This window comes from Schistocerca americana, chromosome 7 (genome assembly GCF_021461395.2).
Source record: "Schistocerca americana isolate TAMUIC-IGC-003095 chromosome 7, iqSchAmer2.1, whole genome shotgun sequence".
Lineage (NCBI taxonomy): Eukaryota > Metazoa > Arthropoda > Insecta > Orthoptera > Acrididae > Schistocerca > Schistocerca americana.
Genome location: NC_060125.1, coordinates 571315445 through 571338407, shown reverse-complemented (window position 1 = coordinate 571338407; position 22963 = coordinate 571315445). Strand labels below are relative to the sequence as shown.

Here is a 22963-nt window from a genome sequence, read left to right as displayed (position 1 = left end):
TCTTCAGAATCTGAAAGAGAGTATTCCAGTCAACATTGTCAAAAGCTTTCTCTAAATCTACAAATGCTAGAAACGTAGGCTTGCCTTTTCTTAATCTAGCTACGAAGATAAGTGGTAAGGTCGGTATTGCCTCACGTGTTCCAATATTTCTACGCAATCCAAACTGATCTTCCCCGAGGTCGGCTTCTACCGGTTTTTCCATTCGTCTGTAAAGAATTCGCGTTAGTATTATGCAGCTGTGACTTACTAAACTGATAGTTCGGGAATTTCACATCTGTCAACACCTGCTTTCTTTGGGATTGGAATTATTATATTCTTCTTGAAGTCTGAGGGTATTTCCTGTCTCATACATCTTGCTCACCAGATGGTAGAGCGTGTCAGGACTGGCATTCCCAAGGCTGTCAGTAGTTCTAATGGAATGTTGTCTACTCCCGGGGCCTTGTTTCGACTTAGGTCTTTCAGTGCTCTGTCAAACTCTTCATGCAGTATCGTATCTTCCATTTCATCTTCATCTACATCCTCTTCCATTTCCGTAATATTGTCCTCAAGTACCTCGCCCTTGTATAGACCCTCTGCATACTCTTTACACCTTTCTGCTTTCTCTTCTTTGCTTAGAACTGAGTTTCCATCTGAGCTCTTGATATTCATACAAGTGGTCCTCTTTTCTCCAAAGGTCTCTTTAATTTTCTTGTAGGCAGTATCTATGTTACCCCTAGTGAGATAAGCCTCAACATCCTTACATTTGTCCTCTAGCAATGCCTGCTTAGCCATTTTGCACTTCGTGTCGATCTCATTTTTGAGACGTTTGTATTCCTTTTCGCCTGCTTCATTTATTGCATTTTCATATTTTCTCCTTTCATCAATTAAATTCAATATTTCTTCTTACACCCAAGGATTTCTACTAGCCCTCGTCTTTTTACCTATTTCATCCTCTGCTGCCTTCACTACTTCATCCCTCAAAGCTACCCATTCTAGTCACTTGTTCCCTTATGGTCTCCCTGAAGCCCTGTACTACCTCTGGTTTAGTCAGTTTATCCAGGTCCCATCTCCTTAAATTCCCCACCTTTTTGCAGTTTCTTCAGTATTAATCTACAGTTCATAAACAGTAGATTGTGGTCAAAGTCCACATCTGCCCCTGGAAATGTCTTACAATTTAAAACCTGGTTCCTAAATCTCTGTCCTACCATTATATAATCTATCTGAAACCTGTCAGTATCTCCAAGTTTCTTCTATGTATACAACGTTCTTTTATGATTCTTGAAGCCGGCCGGGGTGGCCCAGCGGTTCTAGGCCCTTCAGTCTGGAATCGCGCGATCGCTATGGTCGCAGATTCGAATCCTGCCTCTGGCATGGATGTGTGTAATGTCCTTAGGTTAGTTAGGTTTAAGTAGTTTTAAGTTCTAGGGGACTGATGACCTCAGAAGTTAAGTGCCATAGTGCTCAGAGCCATTTGAAGCATTTTGATTCTTGAACCAAGTGTTAGCTGTGATTAGGTTATGCTCTGTGCAAAGTTCTACCAGGCGGCTTCCTCTTTCATTTCTTACCCCGAATCCATATTCACCTCCTACGTTTCCTTCTCTTCCTTTTTCTACTATCGAATTCCAGTCACCCATGACTATTAAATTTTCGTCTCCCTTCACTATCTGAATAATTTCTTTTATCTCATCATACATTTCTTCAATTTCGTCGTCATCTGCAGAGCTAGTTGGCATATAAACTTGTACTACTGTAGTAGGTGTGGGCTTCGTGTCTATCTTGGCCACAATAATGCGTTCACTATGCTGTTTGTAGTAGCTTACCCGCACTCCTATTTTTTAAATTCATTATTAAACCTACTCTTGCATTACCCTTATTTGATTTTGTATTTATAACCCTGAATTCACCTGACCAAAAGTCTTGCTCCTCCTGCCACCGAACTTCGTTAATTCCCACTATATCTAACTTTAACCTATCCATTTCCCGTTCTAAATGTTCTAACCTGCCTGCCCGATTAAGGGATCTGACATTCCACGCTCCGATCCGTAGAATGTCAGTTCTCTTCCTCCTGATAACGACGTCCTCTTGAGTAGTCCTCGCCTAGAGATCCGAATGGGGGACTATTTTACCTCCGGAACATTTTACCCAAGAGGACGCCATCATCATTTAAACATACATTAAAGCTGCATGCCCTCGGGAAAAATGATGGCTGTAGTTTCCCCTTGTTTTCAGCTATTCGCAGTACCAGCACAGCAAGGCCGTTATGGTTATTGTTACAAGGCCATATCAGTCAATGATCCAGACTGTTGCCCCTGCAACTACTGAAAAGGCTGCTGCCCCTCTTCAGGAACCACACGTTTGTCTGGCCTCTCAACAGATACCCCTCCGTTGTGGTTGCACCTACGGTACGGCTATCTGTATCGCTGAGGCACGCAAGCCTCCCCACCAACGACAAGATCTATGGTTCATGCGGGGCTTTCACCGTTAGAACTCATAAATAAAGGTGTATATGATGGAATTGCTTAAAGATATATGCGAGCACATAACAAGAAGAAGAATTACCGTAAGGATATGCCAAAGTTCTAATACAAAGTAGTGGTCTAGATGTTTTGAATAACGATTTTGTTTCAATAATTAATCAGAATAATTCGATCCTGCCCTCACTATTGGTCCCCTCCCCCAGATGAACCAATCATAGTAATCCAAAATTGTATATAATTCTTGATAATAACATGAAACTCAACGTCGCATGAAAGCATTAAGCGAGATAAATTACTACAGCGTTGCACTGCGTGAAAGTATTAACAGTCAGAAACTGTAACAGCAAAGCAATCAGAGGCGAACAGGAAGGATAATTCCTCGCAATGTTCGAAAATTATGAAAGCTTCAGTCTTCTTCTTTTTTCGTGATATGATATCCCTGATATTAGTGTGAAACGCACAACTAAACTATGACGGACATTAAATATCATTAATCGCATCTGACTGGGAACAACGCTTCAAGAGTGCATACACAACGAACACTATCGTATGGTTGAGTGCACCGGATAATAAACGGCCAGCATATCTCAACACAGAATATAATGCATAAGTAAACAGGTTCTAGAAAGCTATAGGTGTTGCTATCGCGTGTCAGCATGACATTTGGAGTGATCTTGCATTGCGCTGGGAATGTTTAGTATGTGTTCATCTACTCACAGTGAATGCGGTAGCGTATATGTGAGCATCGAGTGATAAACCCTATACTCAAATTTAGCCTGCTCATGGATGTTCTGTGGCAACACGGAAGCTGAATGGTTTCCATTCGGATCAGGATTGTTGCATCTTTATTGACATCGTACGCCGAGGCTCTAGCATCAGCAATAATCAACAGCATGAGGATTAACAAAGCAATGGAAACCACTTCATTAAAGACAGGCAATGTATAGCCACAAGACATGCGTCCTGCAGTTTAAAAAATGTCATGATAATCTCTCCACTGGCAAAAGATTCCGTATTTGTCTTACATTCAGATTTCCGGGAGGTAAAAATGTGAAAAATGTCGAATAAACAACGAAAGCGTAACATACTAAGAGCTGGATAGTGGGCTATCGGAAGTTTGAACGTCGTAAGGAAGTCAGAATTTAGAGGTTCCTGTTCAGACGTATAGGGCAATATCAACAGAAACAGAAAATCATATAACGTGAGTTTATTTCGATATGAATAGTAAAGTAGGGCAGAGTGTGAGCTCCTACGAACAGTTCATCGACAGGAAAGAAACGGCAACAGCAGTAGGTCAGGTATATATGTTGACGCCACGAGCGAAGATAAGGAGATACAGAAAATATGTGAGGATACTGGACGGGTAACTCAGTTTGTAAAAGGAAATGAAGATCTAATAATCATGGGGGATTGCAGCGAGGTAATAGGGGAGGGAACGAAAGGAGGATTTACGGGTCAATGTGGGTTTAGTAATAGAACTCAGAGAGGTAAGAGATCAATTGAGTTTTGCAATAAAATATAGGCGGGTGATAGCAAATAAACCGTTCAAAAATTATGTGAGGAGGGGCATTTCCCTTAGTGCTACGGTCGTGTACATTGGCCTATTCTACCATCTATTGATTAAGACGAGAGTACACGATAGCCGGCGGCGGTGGCCGAGCGGTTCTAGATGGTTCAGTCCGGAACCGCGCGACTGCTACGGTCGCAGGTTCGAATCCTGCCTCGGGCATGGATGTTAAGTCCCATAGTGCTCAGAGCCATCTGAACCATATGAATTTTGAAGCACACGAAATATACCGGCATCAGGCGATCATCTTCCATTACGCGCCATTAATGAAACTTTCGTCAATCATGTTAAACATAATCATTATCACAAATCAGATATTCAGTACAGAGGGAAACTCTACATCTGTTGTGCTTTCCTCCAACACCAGAAAACTTCCTCAAGCATTTCTGAAATTTAAACAGGTGTGACACTGAAAAATAACATGTAACGAAAATTTATTCTGTCACGAGGGTCTTTCAAGAATAATCCCAAAATAGACATTATCTTCAGAATGAAATTTTCACTCTGCAGCGGAGTATGCACTGATATGAAACTTCCTGGCAGATTAAAACTGTGTGCCGGGCCGAGACTCAAATTGGGACCTTAGCCTTTCGCGGGCAAGTGGTCTACGATCTGAACTACCCACGCACAGCTCACGCCCCATCCTCGCAGGTTTACTTCCACTAATGCCTCGTCTCCTACCTCCTCCTAGAGCACTTGCTCGCGAAAGGCAAAGGTCCCGAGTTCTAGTCTCTGTCCGGCACACAGTTTTAAACACTAGCTCGTTTGCATATTACAACACACAAGAAAATATCGGGATGTAACACTTCAGAAGGCGGTCAGTCGGTCATCTGCGTGATTAAACATTGAAGAGAAAACTTTAGGAATTCTCAGGAGCCTAAAGCCATGAGCTGAAATCACCAACCCATCATGCTGAGGCAGCGCTGTTAGTCGAGAACGTCGTTCTTAAGATCGCCAAAGTTAGACATTATGCTTGCATACACAATCCAAGTCGCACTCGTTCACAATGCTTACGCGTAATAATTGCAGAATAACCTGTCGCTAATCAAGTGCTGTTTTGTGCACCCGGAGCAGTGTCCGAAAAATGTTAGTACTGCGAAAGTACTAAATTAAATCCAAAATGATCATTTTTGTCGAGAGCTTATTTATGCGTCCTGCCCCTAAGGCTATCCATTACCTTAGCTGACACCCACTGCACTGAGCATACTCTTCGGCGCCCATGAGTTTCATTAGATGTACTCACTTTTGCAAATGAATGAAAACTTACGAAATGCAACAAAGGAGACAAACTCATTAAGTACTGTCCTCTATTGCCTTCTTTAGATCACTATTAAAATAAGCAGTTCTTAACCTGAAGGATTAAGTTCACCTGGGACTGTTTTACGTCTTCTGTGGTATCTCAATATATCGCATAGCAGGCCAGAATAAGGATCGCCTTCTGACATGCGAAGATTATTGTAGAAGCTTCAAATACTCTCTACTATTCCGCACAAATGACACGCCCATGTATTTTCGGCTGCGTTACTATCGCTCCTTCATGCTTTTAGCAGCTCACTGCCTTCTATACGTGACGTCGAGGCTTCTGCCTGTTAATATCATTTCAAGTGCTAACTGCTTACGTTAATTTGACTGTAAAGTAAGAAGTATATTCACTTCGCCCTAAGGGGTCGTGAACTCTCTTCTTTTACTATATATGAAGCCTTTAAGTCATATCATTACCAGAAAATTACTTGCGACTTAAAAAAAGAGGAAGCATTTAACATAACTGCATAACGTAGTTCCTATGTAACAAACCCCGTGTAATAACACGTTCTAGGCTTCTGATTATCTTATTTCCTTTTCATTATCCACGTTACGCAATAGTACATATAGAGGGTGAAGAAAAATTGCCGTACTTTTAGGTCAGCACGCGATTCCTCATCCAGATTCAAGACAAATGTTCATTCGGGTGCATTTTGAATTATGTGTGAAATCGAGGAACAGTGTCACATCGTACAGCACATCGGAATATACAGAGGAACGTTTACCACCCTGCACTGCCGTATCGACCATCCTAACTCACTGAGTAGACTGCTGGGACACCAAACGCGTATCCTTTATGGAACTATGGTTTGAATCCTCGTCAAGTCCTTTTTTCTACTTTTTAGACATCCATTCTCTAGTTCTCGTCATTTATAAGCAAGGCATATCAATTTGTCACGTCACAACAGTCCATCACATGCATGAACGTGTCTACTAACTGCACAGAGCTCAACCATGACTGGTCCTCTCAAGTTCATATAGGGTAGTTTCCCGGTGAAAACGTCGATATGCCTTTTTGTGCTGGGTGAAACTCGATAACCAAGCTGCTGCAACAGCTTGTGCTGCTCCTTGTACGCATGCTGCACGGTACCCTCAAAGGCGTCATCCTGATAAGAATGTTTATCGTCACGTGGAGGAACAACTTCAGTAAATCGGTAATCTTCATTCACAACTAATGGACAGAGGTCGTCCAAGAACTAGACGCGCTCCGCAAACAGCGGACGCGATTCTTGAAGCCGTTCACCAGTCACGTCGTCAAAGTATTCGTCACATTGCAAGACAGTTCCAGATATCTCAAAGAGTAGATGTTGATGTGTTGCAGCCGGCCGCGGTGGACGAAAGGTTCTAGGTGCTACAATCAGAAACCGCGGGACTGCTACGGTCGCAGGTTCGAATCCTGCCTCGGCCATGGATGTATGTGATGTCCTTAGGTTAGTTAGGTTTAAGCAGTTCTAAGTTCTAGGGGACTGATGACCTCAGATGTTAAGTCCCACAGTGCTCAGAGCCATTTCAATTTGATATGTTGCACTATGAAATGCTGCATCCATATTTTTGAATCCCGTCTGGACAGGTGGTGCGTGAGTCTTCTCCTGTGTACTGCTTCTGTAATATAGGCCGAGAGTGAAGAAAGCAAGTAGGAGCAGGAGAGGTGAAACACTTCGGTACTGCACGTAACTTTAAAAACATAAGTAAATATCAAATGCATACATACCTTTGGCTAGGATGAACCGTAGTCCATGTCTAATCAAAAAATGGTTCTGATGGCTCTGAGCACTATGGGACTTAACATCTGAGGTCATCAGTCCCCTAGAACTTAGAACTACTTAAACATAACTAACCTAAGCACATCACACACATCCATGCCCGAGGCAGGATTCGAACCTGCGACCGTAGCGGTCGCGCGTTTCCAGACTGTTGCACCTAGAACCGCTCGGCCACACTGGCCGGCTCATGTCTAATCCTGTAAAGTTAGTATGACCTATATTATCTCAAAAGTAACAAATACTCGTTAATGTCCCAACTTAAACTGAACGTAACTAATACAAAGTCTCGATAGCAAGCTAGCCCATTCTGAAGTAGAAACGATATTTCCAGGCCGTCTACTCTTGATGAGATGGGGCCGAAACCAGAAAGGTACTCGCTGAGCTCCACAGCGTCGGCCAGAGGGCGCTGTGGTCGGCTTAGTTAGTCTTCTCTCTAAGTGCCAACTTACGAGAGCGTACACCTACGTTGTGGCATCGTAACTATCGACGCCACACGTATCATTACACGTTAAGTCAATACCATCCAAAAGCCCGATTTCGACGACTAAAGCTTTGTGAATGGTTTTTGCATCAAGTGGAAAATAACGAATATTTTCTAAATAACATGATACGGAATGACGAATTTGGGTTCACACGTGAAGGTATTTTCAACCTCCACAAAAGCCATTATTCGTTGGAACACAACCCAATGTCACCCATGAACGTGGTGTTCAGGCATCTTCTAACATAAATGTTTGGGCTGTAGTAGTTGAAGGAGTGCTTTTGGGCCCTTATCTACTACTAGAGAAATTCGATGCGCCCCTGTATCGTACGTTTCTTTGTAATACTTTGCCTGACGTATTAGAGAACTTCGTGTTTGGTGACAGCTATAGTTTCAGCATGATGATGCACTGCCACACTTTGAAATGAGTGTGAGTAACTATTTAAATGCCCGCCCGGCATAAAGTGCTGCTTCCCGAGCGGTAAGGCGTACCGGTCCCCATCACGAATTCTCCCAACGGATTAGTGTCGAGGTCCAGTGTGCCGGCGAGCCTGTGGATGGTTTTCCATCTGCCTCGGCGAATGCGGGCTGGTTTCCCCTATTCCACCTCAGTTATACTATGTCGGCGATTGTTGCGTAAACACTATCTCCAAGTACAAATACATCACAGCTACTCTACCACTGAAAAATTTTTACTTATACTCCTCTGGTATGAGACGTTCCCCCCCCCCCCCACCCACCACCCCCCGGGGCTGGGGATCCACTGGAGGATGAAACACACAATAACCCTGGGTCCGGTGTGGGGTGGCGGTGGGGTGGGTGGACTACTGTGGCCTGTTTTGTGGCGTTGTGAAGCACTGAGAGATACGGCGGGAAGAAGCATGTCCGTCGTTTATAGGTTCCCCGTCTAATACACAATATAGCTATTTAAATGATGCGTTTCCAAAAAAATGGATTTTTGGTAACACTTAAAGGAACAGGTTCACAGCACTCCAGCCATGGAAGTACACGAGCTAATGCCGTGTGCATGCCGCTTCGGCAGTGGTAGACGCAGGTGTTTTGCGTAGGGTCCAGCAAAATATGATTCAGCGAGAGGCGAAGTGGTCGCTTTGAACAGGTTGTCTAAAGTGAACGTTGCTCGTACGTTTATGCACCGGCTCTGTGAAAATAAGCTTGGACGTCAAACGTACAGAATGGATTTATTGAGCGTAACAGAATGTGCAATATAGCGTAGGTTAGGTTCTGGATTTCTTTGTGTGTCTTTAAATACAGACGATGTTACATTATTCACTATTATTTTCTGTTGGTTTCATTTGTGTCATGGACTACTAAACAAGTGGTCATTTACTTCTGCAAGAAGTTCATGTTAGGTCTTAATGCTTAAAGAAGGATAACAGTAACGGAAAGGAAGACGCACCACATTGTGACGTGTTAATTGGATACAATTTGATGTTTCACCTGGAAAAAGAGACTGAAGAGAATTCGACTCAAACATCGAGGAATCTGCATATCTGTTTTCCACGACGTTGCCTCATTCCACAGAGCTAATGGAACAGATCTGGTACATTGCAGAGTTCATGCTATTTGTTCTTGGTCACACTGCACCCAGTTACAGCGTTGCCAGCGCCTTATTTTTTAGAGCGTATTTCTGTTAAACCTTTTGGTAGGACTAGATTTTGCTACATATATTTTTGTCTGGAATTTGCATGAGTAATTGCATGCTGACCCCCAAGAGATGAATTTTTCCTTCGCCCTGTATATATTTTATGGTGTTAACGTTTATATTAGCAGTTGTTTCTTTATACGGAAAGAAACTACTGTTAAGTCACCAGTGGACCATCTCATGCTAACTTTCTATCTATGTCAATCTTCACATCGAGTTCGTCGTATATCTCACCCATTGCCTCTCCAATATAGAAACTAAATAGCACTGGTGAAAATAGGCTGTCTTGCTTTCACACATGTCCTGATACTTGAATCCTGCACGCCTCTGTCAGTGCCGATTATTATAGTCTGTTTCGCATAGAGAGAACGGATTACAGTTCCATCCCTGTAGTAGATATCACATGCCATAAATATAAATATTTTATTCCACCTCTCATTCTCGAAAGCTGCTAAGGTAATGTTGTATGTTTCCACTCTTTACTTGTGTCTATCTCTTTTAGAAACCGAACTGTCGAAAACTCTTTTCCAGCGCTCCTTCCTCTTCCAAAATAAATCTGGTCATCTCTTAATCTAATGGAATCCCCAACTGACTTAAACTATCCTGATGAACATGCACTGTCCCTGTTCCAAAACTTCGGTCATTATGATGCTATAATACTTGGAAAAAGATCAGTCTGAGGCGATAAAATGCTGTTCTTTACTTGCGGATTTCCAGAAAAGTATTAATGTTACGCCTGGCAACGTTCGAATGAAATTTCCTTCCACCAGTCACGATCAGTTTGAATGACTTTATCGATTATCAGCAGGCAGCTCACTGAAGCAGGAATTCAGCTTCAGCGACAAGTTGTGTGACGTCACTGCTGTTGCAAGGATGATTACGTCCTGAGCATGCCACTTCGTTATGCACAATTGTGAGAGCTGATGGGCTTTAAGTGTAAGTACAGGCCACCGCTGTCGCCATCCTGCACCATGAAGTGGCTTGCTCTGGACGTTGGTCCATATAGCGTGAGCCGTATCGGATTCTGATACCTTGGCTGATGAGCTGCGCCATCTCCGTACCGTATTTTTAGAGAATGCGTATTCTAACGGGAGATTCAGCGTGCCTTAAGTACGGCGCGTGACAGAGAAAGGGAGGAGCTGGAAGAAAGAGCTGAACAAAGAGGAATCGTCATTTGCATAAGTCTGCAGTGTTTGACTCGCAAATAGGACGATTATTGGAGAAACTAAAGTTAAATGCGTCTTTCGTCCGCCAACGAATCTCAGAGCTCTTTTAGGCTCAGTGAAAGATGATCTGTGTTTAAGAAGGCATGGCGTCTAGACGATTACCTGTAGCGGTAGGCTGCCACACATTGGACAAACTTTCCGCACTGTGGAGGGCAAATGGTTCAAATGGCTCTGAGCACTATGGGACTCAACTGCTGTGGTCATAAGTCCCCTAGAACTTAGAACTACTTAAACCTAACTAACCTAAGGACATCACACACATCCATGCCCGAGGCAGGATTCGAACCTGCGACCGTAGCGGTCGTGCGGTTCCAGACTGTAGCGCCTTTAACCGCTCGGCCACTCCGGCCGGCTTGTGGAGGGCAGATGCGCCGAACATCGATGACACACACATCTGGACTAGCCAGTGAAATCTACAGTGGCGGAGCATTGTCACGTTACAGGACATTGTATGGAATAAAAGAACACTGAAATTCTATCATTATCGTCTTCGTACTGGGACAGCGTTATTAAAGAAGAAATTCGCAGCTCGATTAATTTGCTTACCGGGACACAGGATACCAACTCAGCACATCATGGGATCCAGCGCTGGCCATGTTAAAATCACAGCGAACTCAAAAAAGAGCTGTTGGTCGTACGACGGATGACGCAGCGGTGGCAACATAGATATCTGGTTGACAACAGCGAGGATGGACACACGCCAGCGCGGAGCTGTATTTCGGCACGCCGCTCGCGACAGATGGCGCTGAGGCAACCGACTGCAGCGGCAGCGCAGCCTCTGCCCACGCGTTCATAGTCCGACAACTGGCTTAGCTGTCTCTATCTTGCTACCGATATGCATATCCGCGCTATTGGTCACAGCAACTTAGCGCGTTCACACCTGGGCAGTTTCTTCTCTGATTGTCGGTCTCAGCCTGAGCATTGTGTTCGGTGCACCTGAAGATGTCGGTCAGTTGCGCCGACGAAATAGTACGGAATTTTCACAACGACATCCGACACCCGATAACCATGTTTACAACTCGTCAGTCGGGAAAGCCACAAACTGATTACATCGTGCAGTAAAATATTTTCCCTTCATTTCACTTTGCACTCATTTTTGTAGCTATACGAATCGTACTCGCTCATACTGTTGGTTGCAGACTAACTGAAACACTTTGTTAAGTCTGTACGTTCAAAGCAGGAAAATGAAGTCTTAATGTGAAGCGAATTCTCTAACCGAAGTAACACACTCAGAACTAATCAGAGTATTTCTCAATAAATTATACAAGCCTTAGCTATTCTCCGTGTAATGTGCCCAATGCCTAAATACTAATTTGTAACCGTTGGTTTTTGCAGCTTCCCTCTGTACGCCGTTGCGAAATTCACCGGTAACAGGATGGACAAAGTGTACAGAGGCGTGTGTAAGTACTAATTACGCTTTTTGCTCTAGTTTAACTTCCTCTCAAAGTCTAACAGCCATTGATTTCAAACTCTGGTCGTCCTTGGGAAAATCATTATATTGACAGAGGTGGTAACATTAATAACGGCGATCGCTTGCTGTGGTTGTTTAACTAATTTATTTTGTGTCTCATTTCAGGGAACGGTCTTTTCTCAGGGCCCTACAACACGGTCTACTCGCACAGGGAGTTCATCATTCTTCACTACTGCTTCTTAGGATATGGTTCGTCTTTATACGCTACTCGTAAATTTTGTGTACGCGGTGTCTACTTGATACATGACACAGCGATTAGCTCTAATCAAGCGCCTTTATGGCTATAGTTTTTTGATACTCTATTTGGCGCTATTGAAATGAATCGATGTTTAATACTGTTCAGTTTATTTATTTAGTCTGTATCTTATTACAGTCATCACGTATATTAATTATATGTATGTAGTCTACAATACAGACATTAAGAATGCACGTAACACATGCAAGCCTTATAGAAAGGAAAGAAATAAAAGATATATATAAAGCGTTCTCAACCGCAAAAGTATATCAGAACAGAGCTACAGCCGAATTTCCACGTTGCTGATGTATTATAATCCTTTTCGGTAGCGTACAAGATTTCGGAGCAGTCGATAGTGAATGCAGTCAATGCGCAGCATTCAGCTGTGTGTTTTCCTGTTTTCGTAGCAGCGCCGCCTGGAACATGCTATTTTTCCCCATCCACACAGCAAGTCAGCAGATCTGCCACACTTTGTTCGTATCGCGGGGCTTGCTCATATGTTAGCGAGGCAAGGCATATTACGGAATACAGGGATGGATGTCTAGTTCTCTCGTTGTCGGGGATTTCTTGACAGCTTTATAGAAGAGGGTTGTTCTTATAAGGCGAGAGATAATTATTTTCTGTGGGCAGAATAACATGTTCCTTGAGACATGGTGACTGCAGAAAGTTAGGCGAACTGGACAATAATTTTGTTAACGGGACAAAACAGAAGACAATAAACCTCTTCTACCTTTCGCATTTGTTTACCTAATCGTATTTTACTGTGGCATATTAAATTCTGGAAACGAAAGGTCAGTGAAAGAAGCTTTGTGGCCCACTGATAAGATACACACTACAGTTGCAAAAGATTTGTAGCTCGATTCCAAGTCGGTACCACAACTTCTTTTTGTCATTTACGCTTTTTTCCTCTATGTAAGTGATTCAGTGATGTGGAAATTTTCAAGTTGCTGTATCGTTCGAAGTCCACTTTATACTGTAGTTATCCCTACAACTGGCGTGTAAAGTAAGTTCACAAGTCGGAGGAAAGTAATGAGTTTGCTGTTACAGTTGAATCTCACGATGTATTTCTTATCCTACACGATCAGTAATTCTTAACATCTTTGACTGATATGATTTTCCGTCAATGCGCCTTTAGTGATATCATACCTGTTCTTTCTATTCATTTCATTTTGTTAAAATTAATTCAACTGTTATAAATTACTAACTTTACAGATAGTATTTGAAATTTCGGATTTCTCGGAGGTGATACCGTTACAAATGAAAGGATTCTACCCGATAAAATTAGTAATAATGTCTAAGATAGACGGAAAATCCGAAAAGGTGAAATTAAAGGCTCAATCTAGATGTAGTAGGAAACAGAATAGTAAAATGTATAAGGGATAACGTTTTCTGTTCAGATGATCACCAACTGTACAAAATGATATAATGGGAGTAAGGACGTAGTGGAAGAGATGACTTACTGTGGATAACTTAGGAATAGGATTATTCTCATCGGACTCGAGAGAAAGCCAGTACCAACAACCATAATTCAGGTATGCATATGGAAGTCATGAGTAGAAGACGTAGATGAAGAGTATACGCCGTCAGTGAATAGATAAGTCAGTGTGTGAAAGAAGATGAAAGTCTAATAGTGATGAGTTACTGGAACACTATAGAAAGTGTAGGAAATGAAGACTGTGTTTCTGGAAGCTACGGGCTCAGTAATTGGAACGAGAGATGAAAAGATTAGTTACACCTACATCTACATCTACATTTATACTCCGCAAGCCACCCAACGGTGTGTGGCGGAGGGCACTTTACGTGCCACTGTCATTACCTCCCTTTTCTGTTCCAGACGCGTATGGTTCGCGGGAAGAACGACTGTCTGAAAGCCTCCGTGCGCGCTCGAACCTCTCTAATTTTACATTCGTGATCTCCTCGGGAGGTATAAGTAGGGGGAAGCAATATATTCGGCACCTCATCCAGAAACGAACCCTCTCGAAACCTGGCGAGCAAGCTACACCGTGATGCAGAGCGCCTCTCTTGCAGAGTCTGCCACTTGAGTTTGCTAAACATCTCCGTAATGCTATCACGGTTACCAAATAACCCTGTGACGAAACGCGCCGCTCTTCTTTGGATCATCTCTATCTCCTCCGTCAACCCGATCTGGTACGGATCCCACACTGATGAGCAATACTCAAGTATAGGTCGAGCGAGTGTTTTGTAAGCCACCTCCTTTGTTGATGGACTACATTTTCTAAGGACTCTCTCAATGAATCTCAACCTGGTACCCGCCTCACCAACAATTAATTTTATGTGATCATTCCACTTCAAATCGTTCCGCACGCATACTCCCAGATATTTTACAGAAGTAACTGCTACCAGTGTTTGTTCCGCTATCATATAATCATACAATAAAGGATCCTTCTTTCTATGTATTCGCAATACATTACACTTATCTATGTTAAGGGTCAGTTGCCACTCCCTGCATCAAGTGCCTATCCGCTGCAGATCTTCCTGCATTTCGCTGCAATTTTCTAATGCTGCAACTTCTCTGTATACTACAGCATCATCCGCGAAAAGCCGCATGGAACTTCCGACACTATCTACTAGATCATTTATATATATTGTGAAAAGCAATGGTCCCATAACACTCCCCTGTGCCACGCCAGAGGTTACCTCAACGTCTGTAGACGTCTATCCAATGATAACAACATGCTGTGTTCTGTTTGCTAAAAACTCTTCAATCCAGCCACACAGCTAGTCTGATATTCCGTAGGCTCTTACTTTCTTTATCAGGCGGCAGTGTGGAACTGTATCGAACGCTTTCCGGAAGTCAAGGAAAATAGCATCTACCTGGGAGCCTGTATCTAATATTTTCTGGGTCTCATGAACAAATAAAGCGAGTTGGGTCTCACACCATCGCTGTTTCCGGAATCCATGTTGATTCCTACAGAGTAGATTCTGGGTATCCAAAAACGACATGATACGCGAGCAATAAACATGTTCTAAAATTCTACAACAGATCGACGTCAGAGATATAGGTCTATAGTTTTGCGCATCTGCTCGACGACCCTTCTTGTATACTGGGACTACCTGTACTCTTTTCCAATCATTTGGAACCTTCCGTTCCTCTAGAGACTTGCGGTACACGGCTGTTAGAAGGGGGCAAGTTCTTTCGCGTACTCTGTGTAGAATCGAATTGGTATCCCGTCAGGTCCAGTGGACTTTCCTCTGTTGAGTGATTCCAGTTGCTTTTCTATTCCTTGGACGCTTATTTCGATGTCAGCCATCTTTTTCGTTTGTGCGAGGATTTAGAGAAGGAATTGCAGTGCGGTCTTCCTCTGTGAAACAGCTTTGGAAAAAGGTGTTTAGTATTTCAGCTTTACGCGTGTCATTCTCTGTTTCAATGCCATCATCATCCCGGAGTGTCTGGATATGCCGTTTCGAGCCACTTACTGATTTAACGTAAGACCAGAACTTCCTAGGATTTTCTGTCAAGTCGGTACATAGAATTTTACTTTCGAATTCACTGAACACTTCACGCATAGCCCTCCTTAAGCTAACTTTGACATCGTTTAGCTTCTGTTTGTCTGAGAGGTTTTGGCTGCGTTTAAACTTGAAGTGAAGCTCTCTTTGCTTTCGCAGTAGTTTCCTAACTTTGTTGTCGAACCACGGTGGGTTCTTCCCGTCCCTCACAGTTTTACTCGGCACGTACCTGTCTAAAATGCATTTTACGATTGCCTTGAACTTTTTCCATAAACACTCATCATTGTCAGTGTCGGAACAGAAATTTTATTTTTGATCTGTTAGGTAGTCTGAAATCTGCCTTCTATTACTCTTGCTAAACAGATAAACCTTATCCCTTTTTTTTTATATTCCTATTAACTTCCATATTCAGGGATGCTGCAACGGCCTTATGATCACTGATTCCTTGTTCTGCACTTACAGAGTCGAAAAGTTCGGGTCTGTTTGTTGTCAGTAGGTCCAAGATGTTATCTCCACGAGTCGGTTCTCTGTTTAATTGCTCGAGGTAATTTTCGGATAGTGCACTCAGTATAATGTCACTCGATACTCTGTCCCTACCACCTATCCTAAACATCTAAGTGTCCCAGTCTATATCTGGTAAATTGAAATCTCCACCTAAGACTATTACATGCAGAGAAAATTTATGTGAAATGTATTCCAAATTTTCTCTCATTTGTTCTGCCACTAATGCTGCTGAGTCGGGAGGTCGGTAAAAGAAGCCAACTATTAACCTAGCTCGGTTGTTGAGGGTAACCTCCACCCATAATAATTCGCAGGAACGATCCATTTCTACTTCACTACAGGATAAACTACTACTAACAGCGACAAACACGCTACCTCCGTTTGCATGCAATCTATCCTTTCTAAACACCGTCTGTGCCTTTGTAAAAATTTCGGCATAATTTATCTCTGGCTTCAGTCAGCTTTCTGTACCTATAAGGAAATCAGTTTCGGTGCTTTCTATCAGCGCTTGAAGTTCCGGTACTTTACCAATGCAGCTTTGACAGTTTACAATTACAATACCGATTGCTGCTTGATCCCCGCATGTCCTGACTTTGCCCCGCACCCTTTGAGGCTGTTGCCCTTTCTGTACTTTTCCGAGGCCATCTAACCTAAAAAACCGCCCAGTCCACGCCACACAACCCCTGCTACCCGTGTAGCCGCTTACTGCGTGTAGTGGACTCCTGACATATCCAGCGGAACCCGAAACCCCACCACCCTATGGCGCAAGTCGAGGAATCTGCAGCCCACACTGGCGCAGAACCGTCTCAGCCTCTGATTCAGACCCTCCACTCGGCTCTGTACCAAAGGTCCGCAGTCAGTCCTGTCGACGATGCTGCAGATGGTGAGCTCTACTTTCATCCCGCTAGCGAGATTGGCAATCTTCACCAAATCATGTCAGAAATTTCAGGTAGTTGTGGTAAATACACTGTTCAAAAATCACGGGAGAAGGAACTTCACTTGGAGAAGGCTTGGAAATACAGGAAGATACCAACAGGAATGCATTAAGGGCAGAGAGGATTTCCGAAATTAGATTTTCGAATATAATACGTTGCTAGAAACAATTACAGAATCAGGTAACAATTCATAGTGATGAATAAACTGAAGTCCAACTGAATTTTGCAGAAAAATAGAGCATAATGGACTGAGATACTGAATTATTAAGGAATTACCATGTGCATTTGAGTTTTTATGAGGGAGTAGCTAACGTATAACACAGAAGTCAATTCAGATGAAGAAGGGTGAATTTGCCTAAGAACTGAATGTGGAGAGACGTATGTAGGTACAAGAAAGGCTGCTGCGAAGAAGCCTCGGGTAGTTAGATAAATTGATCCAGGAAAGAGGGAAGTCCAGAAATGACCAGGAAATGCAGGAAGACTGCAATGTAAATCGCTTAGAAATTCTAGCAATAGGATTCGAAGGTAACTTAAAGCGTCATAGCAGCAGGAAAACTGTGAGGAAGTCAAAAAAGAAATTGTCGTCAGAAAGACAGATTCAAAATACATAACAGCCAAATTACCTTAGATGAACCTAAAAGCAAGGCTTCAGTATTAGGCGAACACAAGGAATTCCACTGATAAACGTATAGGAAACAGATGATAGGTGACCTGCACGAAATATCTGCTGGCGTGACAGGAGAAGGAAAGACTGTCGATCCGAGACACAAAGTGGATCCATTATTAGCATCAAAGTCTGAAAGAGCTTTGGAAAACTTGTGAACTAACGACGCATGAGGGATAGACACCGTTCCTTCAGAGTTTCTAAGCTCACTGGGTAAGCGGAAACCAAACAGTTATTGAAGCTGTTGTTATTCAAGCTGAAGTGCGGAATCTACTGGAATGGAAACATACCATCGGACTTGATGTCATTAGCATGCTGTGAATTAAGAGGACAAGATAAAAAAACAGGAGGTCATCTTCAGAATCAGTGATTAAATAAACGTATGGAAAATTCTGACTAGAAGAAAGGACAGAACGATACCACATAATTTAAGACATTAAACAATAACTCCAGGGCCACAAGAGGGAAGTACAGAAAGTAAAATCTCAATTGGAATACATCAAATAACTGAGGACGTTAGCTGCAAGTGCTACTCTGAGATGAACAGTTTGACACAGGAGAGAAAGTAGTGGCGTACCATATCAAACCAGTCAGAAGTAATGTCCTAGAATTTTTTAGAAAGTAATAATAAATACAATAATAAACTGTCAGTGTTCGACGAAATATCAGCCTGCAAACAAAACCTAGAGCGGTGCAAAATTGAGCACTTCACGTAATGTAAAAGTGGACCATTCTTTGGATACAAGAGTAGAGTCAGTCAAGTCCGGTAAATATTTTGGGGTAACACTGCGTATATACGAAATAAATGAAAGTAACACAAAGGATCGCTCATAGGTGGTAGGGTAAAGGTAATGTGCAGTTCGCCAACAAAAGGAACCGTACGCGAAACGCTTCTACGTCAGATACTTGAATGCTGCAAAGACCTATGGAATTCATTTCATATCACAATAACAGGGTGTCTCGAACATACAAAAGTAGGTGAACGCTGGCAGGCATCTTTGACTGGCGAGAAAGTGTAACGGAAATGGCGGAAAACTCTTAAGTGGCAGACATTTGTAGAAAGACGCCATACTGTTCTCAGAAAGCGGCTTGGGAAACTTCAGCTGCATTTCACTTCCCTTTTTAGCCGTCCGGTAGAAATCGTGTGCATGAAATTAGACAAATAGCAGCTCGCACAGAAACCTACGAGTACAAGCAGTCATTTTGTCCACACAACATCCATAAATGAAACTGTAAAAAATGTTAATGTGCGGAACAACACTTACTGGAACACACTCAACCAAACATTTGGCGAAATTCTTAGTCCCACCGGAATTCTTTTCTCTCCAAATACATTTCGTGATTTCGCACGCAGTTAACTCATATATATTCTACTTTTTGTTTTTGGGACATTCATTGAGAAGGGAGTGCTTTTAGCAGATGCTTTGGAAGGAGTGGTTTGTGGGAGAAGACTCAGAGGAAGAAGGAAGTACAAGATGATAGGTGACATAAAGGGAAGAGGAAATTATGCAGACCTAAAGAGGATGACAGAAGACCGGACAGCTTGGAGAACTACCATGTGAAAACCTGCATTTTGGCAGAACACTGATGATGATGATGAATGTTGACTCAGATGCCATTTTTGGATGCCAACCTTTCTAAGTACTTAAGAGATTTTCTCTCTCGCAAAGTATTACCTTGACATGCTCTTTTAACTCAGCCCATAGAAAGATTTATCACAGTCACCTATTGACAAAAATATTTGATTAGTTATATTCGGTTCTGATTTTCACAGAAGACTGAAAATTAGAATTTGTAAAAATTTCACTAAGTTAATGCTCTTACCAACAGCACGGCAGCACGAACAAGGAAACAGGGCTCTCTCCCTATTTTCTTTCCTTTTTCTGAGTCACCAGTCATCTCGCTGGTTTGCTGTTGGTCGATACGATTTCCTAGCCTGCGTCAAACTCCAAATCTCAGAGTAGCACTGGTACCCATCGCCCTCAATGCGTTGTGGGAGATATTCTCGTCTAAGTCTATCCCTACAGTTTTTCTTCCTCAACAACTTCCAACAGAAACTTGGAAGTTTTTCCGTGATCTCTTAACAGATGACCTACCATCCCGTCCCTTCTTCATATCAGTGTTCTATGGCCCATGCCTAGACGATTCTGTGGAAAACATCCTAATTCCTTATATTCATCATCTTTCTGTGACACCACACCTCAGAAGCTTCGATTCTCTTTCTTCCTAGTTCTCCCAGATTCCATGACTCCACTGCGAACAAAGCCGTGACCAAAACGTACATCACCAAAATATTTTTCCTCAAATTATGGCCTACATTTTATACTAGACGTATTTTGGCCTGGAATGGCCTCTTCACGTTTGTTAATGTACTTTTTGATGTGCTTCTTTGTTTCGTTCGTCATGTGTTATTCTCCTTGAAGATAGAAGAATTCCCTCTATTCATTTATCTCTTGATCACCAATTTTGCTGTTAAGTTTATCGCCTATTTCGTTTGTGCTGCTCTTCGTTACTTTCTTCTTTCTTCGGCTTACCTTCGTCTGTATTCTTCACTCATTTGACTGTTCATTCCACTCAACAGCAGGCAGGGGTGGCCGAGCGGTTCTAGGCGCTACAGTCTGGAACCGCGCGACCGCTACCGCCGCAGGTTCGAATCCTGCCTCGGGCATGGATGTGTGTGATGTCCTTAGGTTAGTTTGGTTTAATTAGTTCTAAATTCTAGGGGACTGATGACCTCAGAAGTTAAGTTCCATAGTGCTCAGAGCCATTTGAACCATTCCACTCAACACGTTCTGCAGTTCTTGATTTTCAGAGGAGAGCAATTTCATCAGCGAATGTTATCATCGATAGCTTTTAACCTGAATTTTAATTCCATTAATGTAACTTTACTTTATTTCTATCATTCCTTCTACGACCTATAGACTGAACAATTGTGTCGAAAAACGACATCTCTGTCTCACACACATTTAATGCCTGCACTTTGCTCTTCGTCTTCGTTTCTTATCGCTACCTCTTGGTTTTCGTACATATTGTAAACTACCATTGTTATCCTACAGCTTACATCTACTGCTCACAGAATTCTAATATATTTCACCATTTTACATCGCCAAACGCTTTTTCAAAGGTCACGAAACCCATCAAATTACTTTTGATTTTCAAATGTCTTGCTTCCAGTATCAAGCACAACGTAAAAACTAAGACTCTAGTATCTTTATCTTTCATAAAACAAAAGTGATCGTCGTGTAACAGATCTTGAATTATCTTTTCAGTTCTTCTGTATACTATCCGTGTCAGCAACTTCAACATATGAGGTGTTCAGCTGATCTTATGATAGTTTTCGGAGTTATCTTTCTGTCTTTGGTTTGTGTGGATGACACTTTCCCCTAAAGTCTAAAGACATATCTCAAGCCTCATACATTCTACAAACTGAATAGTTGTTTGGTTGCCACTCCCCCCTAATGTGTTTACGAGTTTGAAGGAATGCTATAGACTCCTTCTGTCTTATTTGAACTCAAATCTTCAGATCTCTGATAATAATGGATCTCAAATACAGTCCATATCGTCTCCAATTTCTTCTACTCTCGCGTCATTAGACAAGTGCCCTATCTTGTGTGCTCCTTTCTCCTAGACGTTCTTTCCTCTGTCTTTAATAGCTCTCTTGTACTCGTAATGTTGACGCCTTTATTTTTTAACTTCACCGAAGATTGTTTTGACTTTTCTGTATGCTAATAATAATAATAATAATAATAATAATAATAATAATGGCGTGTGACGAGGGCCTCCCGTCGGGCGATTTGACGCCACTTCGGCGACTTGCGCGTCGATGCGGATGAAATGATGATGATGAGGACAACACAACACTCAGTCCCCGAGCGGACAAAATCTCCGACCCAGCCGGGAATCGAACCCGGGCCCTTAGGAGTGACAGTCTGTCGCGCTGCCCACTCAGCTGAATTTGTCCTTCTGAAGACAATTTCTTTGACGATTTCTTCTCATTTTTCCTTCAAACGTTCCACGTTATCATCTCAGTCCTTCCTGTTTACTTCATTCCTACGTCACTTATATTTTTGTGTTCCTACCTTACGTTTAACACTTTTGTACTTCATTCAGTAACCTGAAATATTTCTTCTGTCACTCAAGGTTTCTTCGCAGTTACTTGTTTTGAAACTACACATGACAACAAAACCTCTGTGATTTCACTTTATAGAGCTGTCCATTCTCCTTGAACTGAACAGGAATAGGTACTTCCTTACAGAACTTCAAACGCGTATCATCCAGCCTTAGTACTTCATTGTACCTCTTATCTGCATTTTGATTCTTCCGGACGTTTCTCTTAAACCTCAGCCTATTCTTCATTACTAAATTGTGATCGAACCTATATCTGCACCTAGATAAGCCCTGCCTGATTTCGTAATCTCTGATTCACTCTAACTTGATCCAGATTAAGTTTCCCGTGGCTCCAGGCCGCTTCCAAATGTATTAGTCCTCCTGCATTTTTCATACATGGCTATTACCATCGGAAATTTATATCAGAACACAATTTTTTTCTCTCTTCACATTTCTCCTGTTTGCCACACCATCTCCCGTAGTTCTATCTTCTGTTCCCTCCCTTGCTGCAGCGTTCCAATTCCTCGTGATTATTAGATCTGCATCTCCCTTTTCATGCAGTATTACCCATGCCATCCCTTCGTGTACTATCTCTTTCTCCTAATCTTCTGATTATGACGTTGGCATGTATATACAAAGTAGTGACGTTGGCACTCGTTTGCTACCGATACTGAGAGTGACCATAATACAGTACTTCTCACGTGTACTCACTTTCTGTGCTATCCTCCTTTTCCTAATGAATCACACTTCTTTACAAAACGCTCTAATGTTAAAACTTTAAACATGGCTGCGTTGTCAGTGACCGTTACAAGGTAAAATTTAAACAATTACAGCACTCGGTCGTGAAAATGAAGCCTTTTTGATCTAGGTTTCGGCCACTTCTTAGAGTGCCTTCATCAGAATCAAAACGTTTAAAACTGGCTGATGCTACCGCAGCTCGACATGTGATGCAGCCCTTAGTGGTCTACCTTCTATGCTTCCTATTCAATATTTTGTGACTAAAGTGTTATCGCTTCATATTTTATTTTAAACGTGACATGCCAGTTTTAAATGTTTTATTTCTGATGAACGCACTCTTAGAAGTCGTCGGAAACTAGGTCAAAAAGACTTCATTTTCGTGGTCG

The 22963-nt window shown here is 42.4% G+C and overlaps 1 protein-coding gene across 1 annotated transcript in view; it reads left to right on the top strand.

Moving 5' to 3' along the window:
• LOC124623096 overlaps nucleotides 1-22963 on the top strand; it is a 74066-nt gene that overhangs the window by 20907 nt on the left and 30196 nt on the right. Inside the window, exons 3-4 of the mRNA XM_047148886.1 lie at nucleotides 11794-11858; nucleotides 12035-12118. Coding sequence (XP_047004842.1) covers nucleotides 11794-11858; nucleotides 12035-12118 — 149 coding nt within the window. The remainder of the gene's footprint in view (nucleotides 1-11793; nucleotides 11859-12034; nucleotides 12119-22963) is intronic.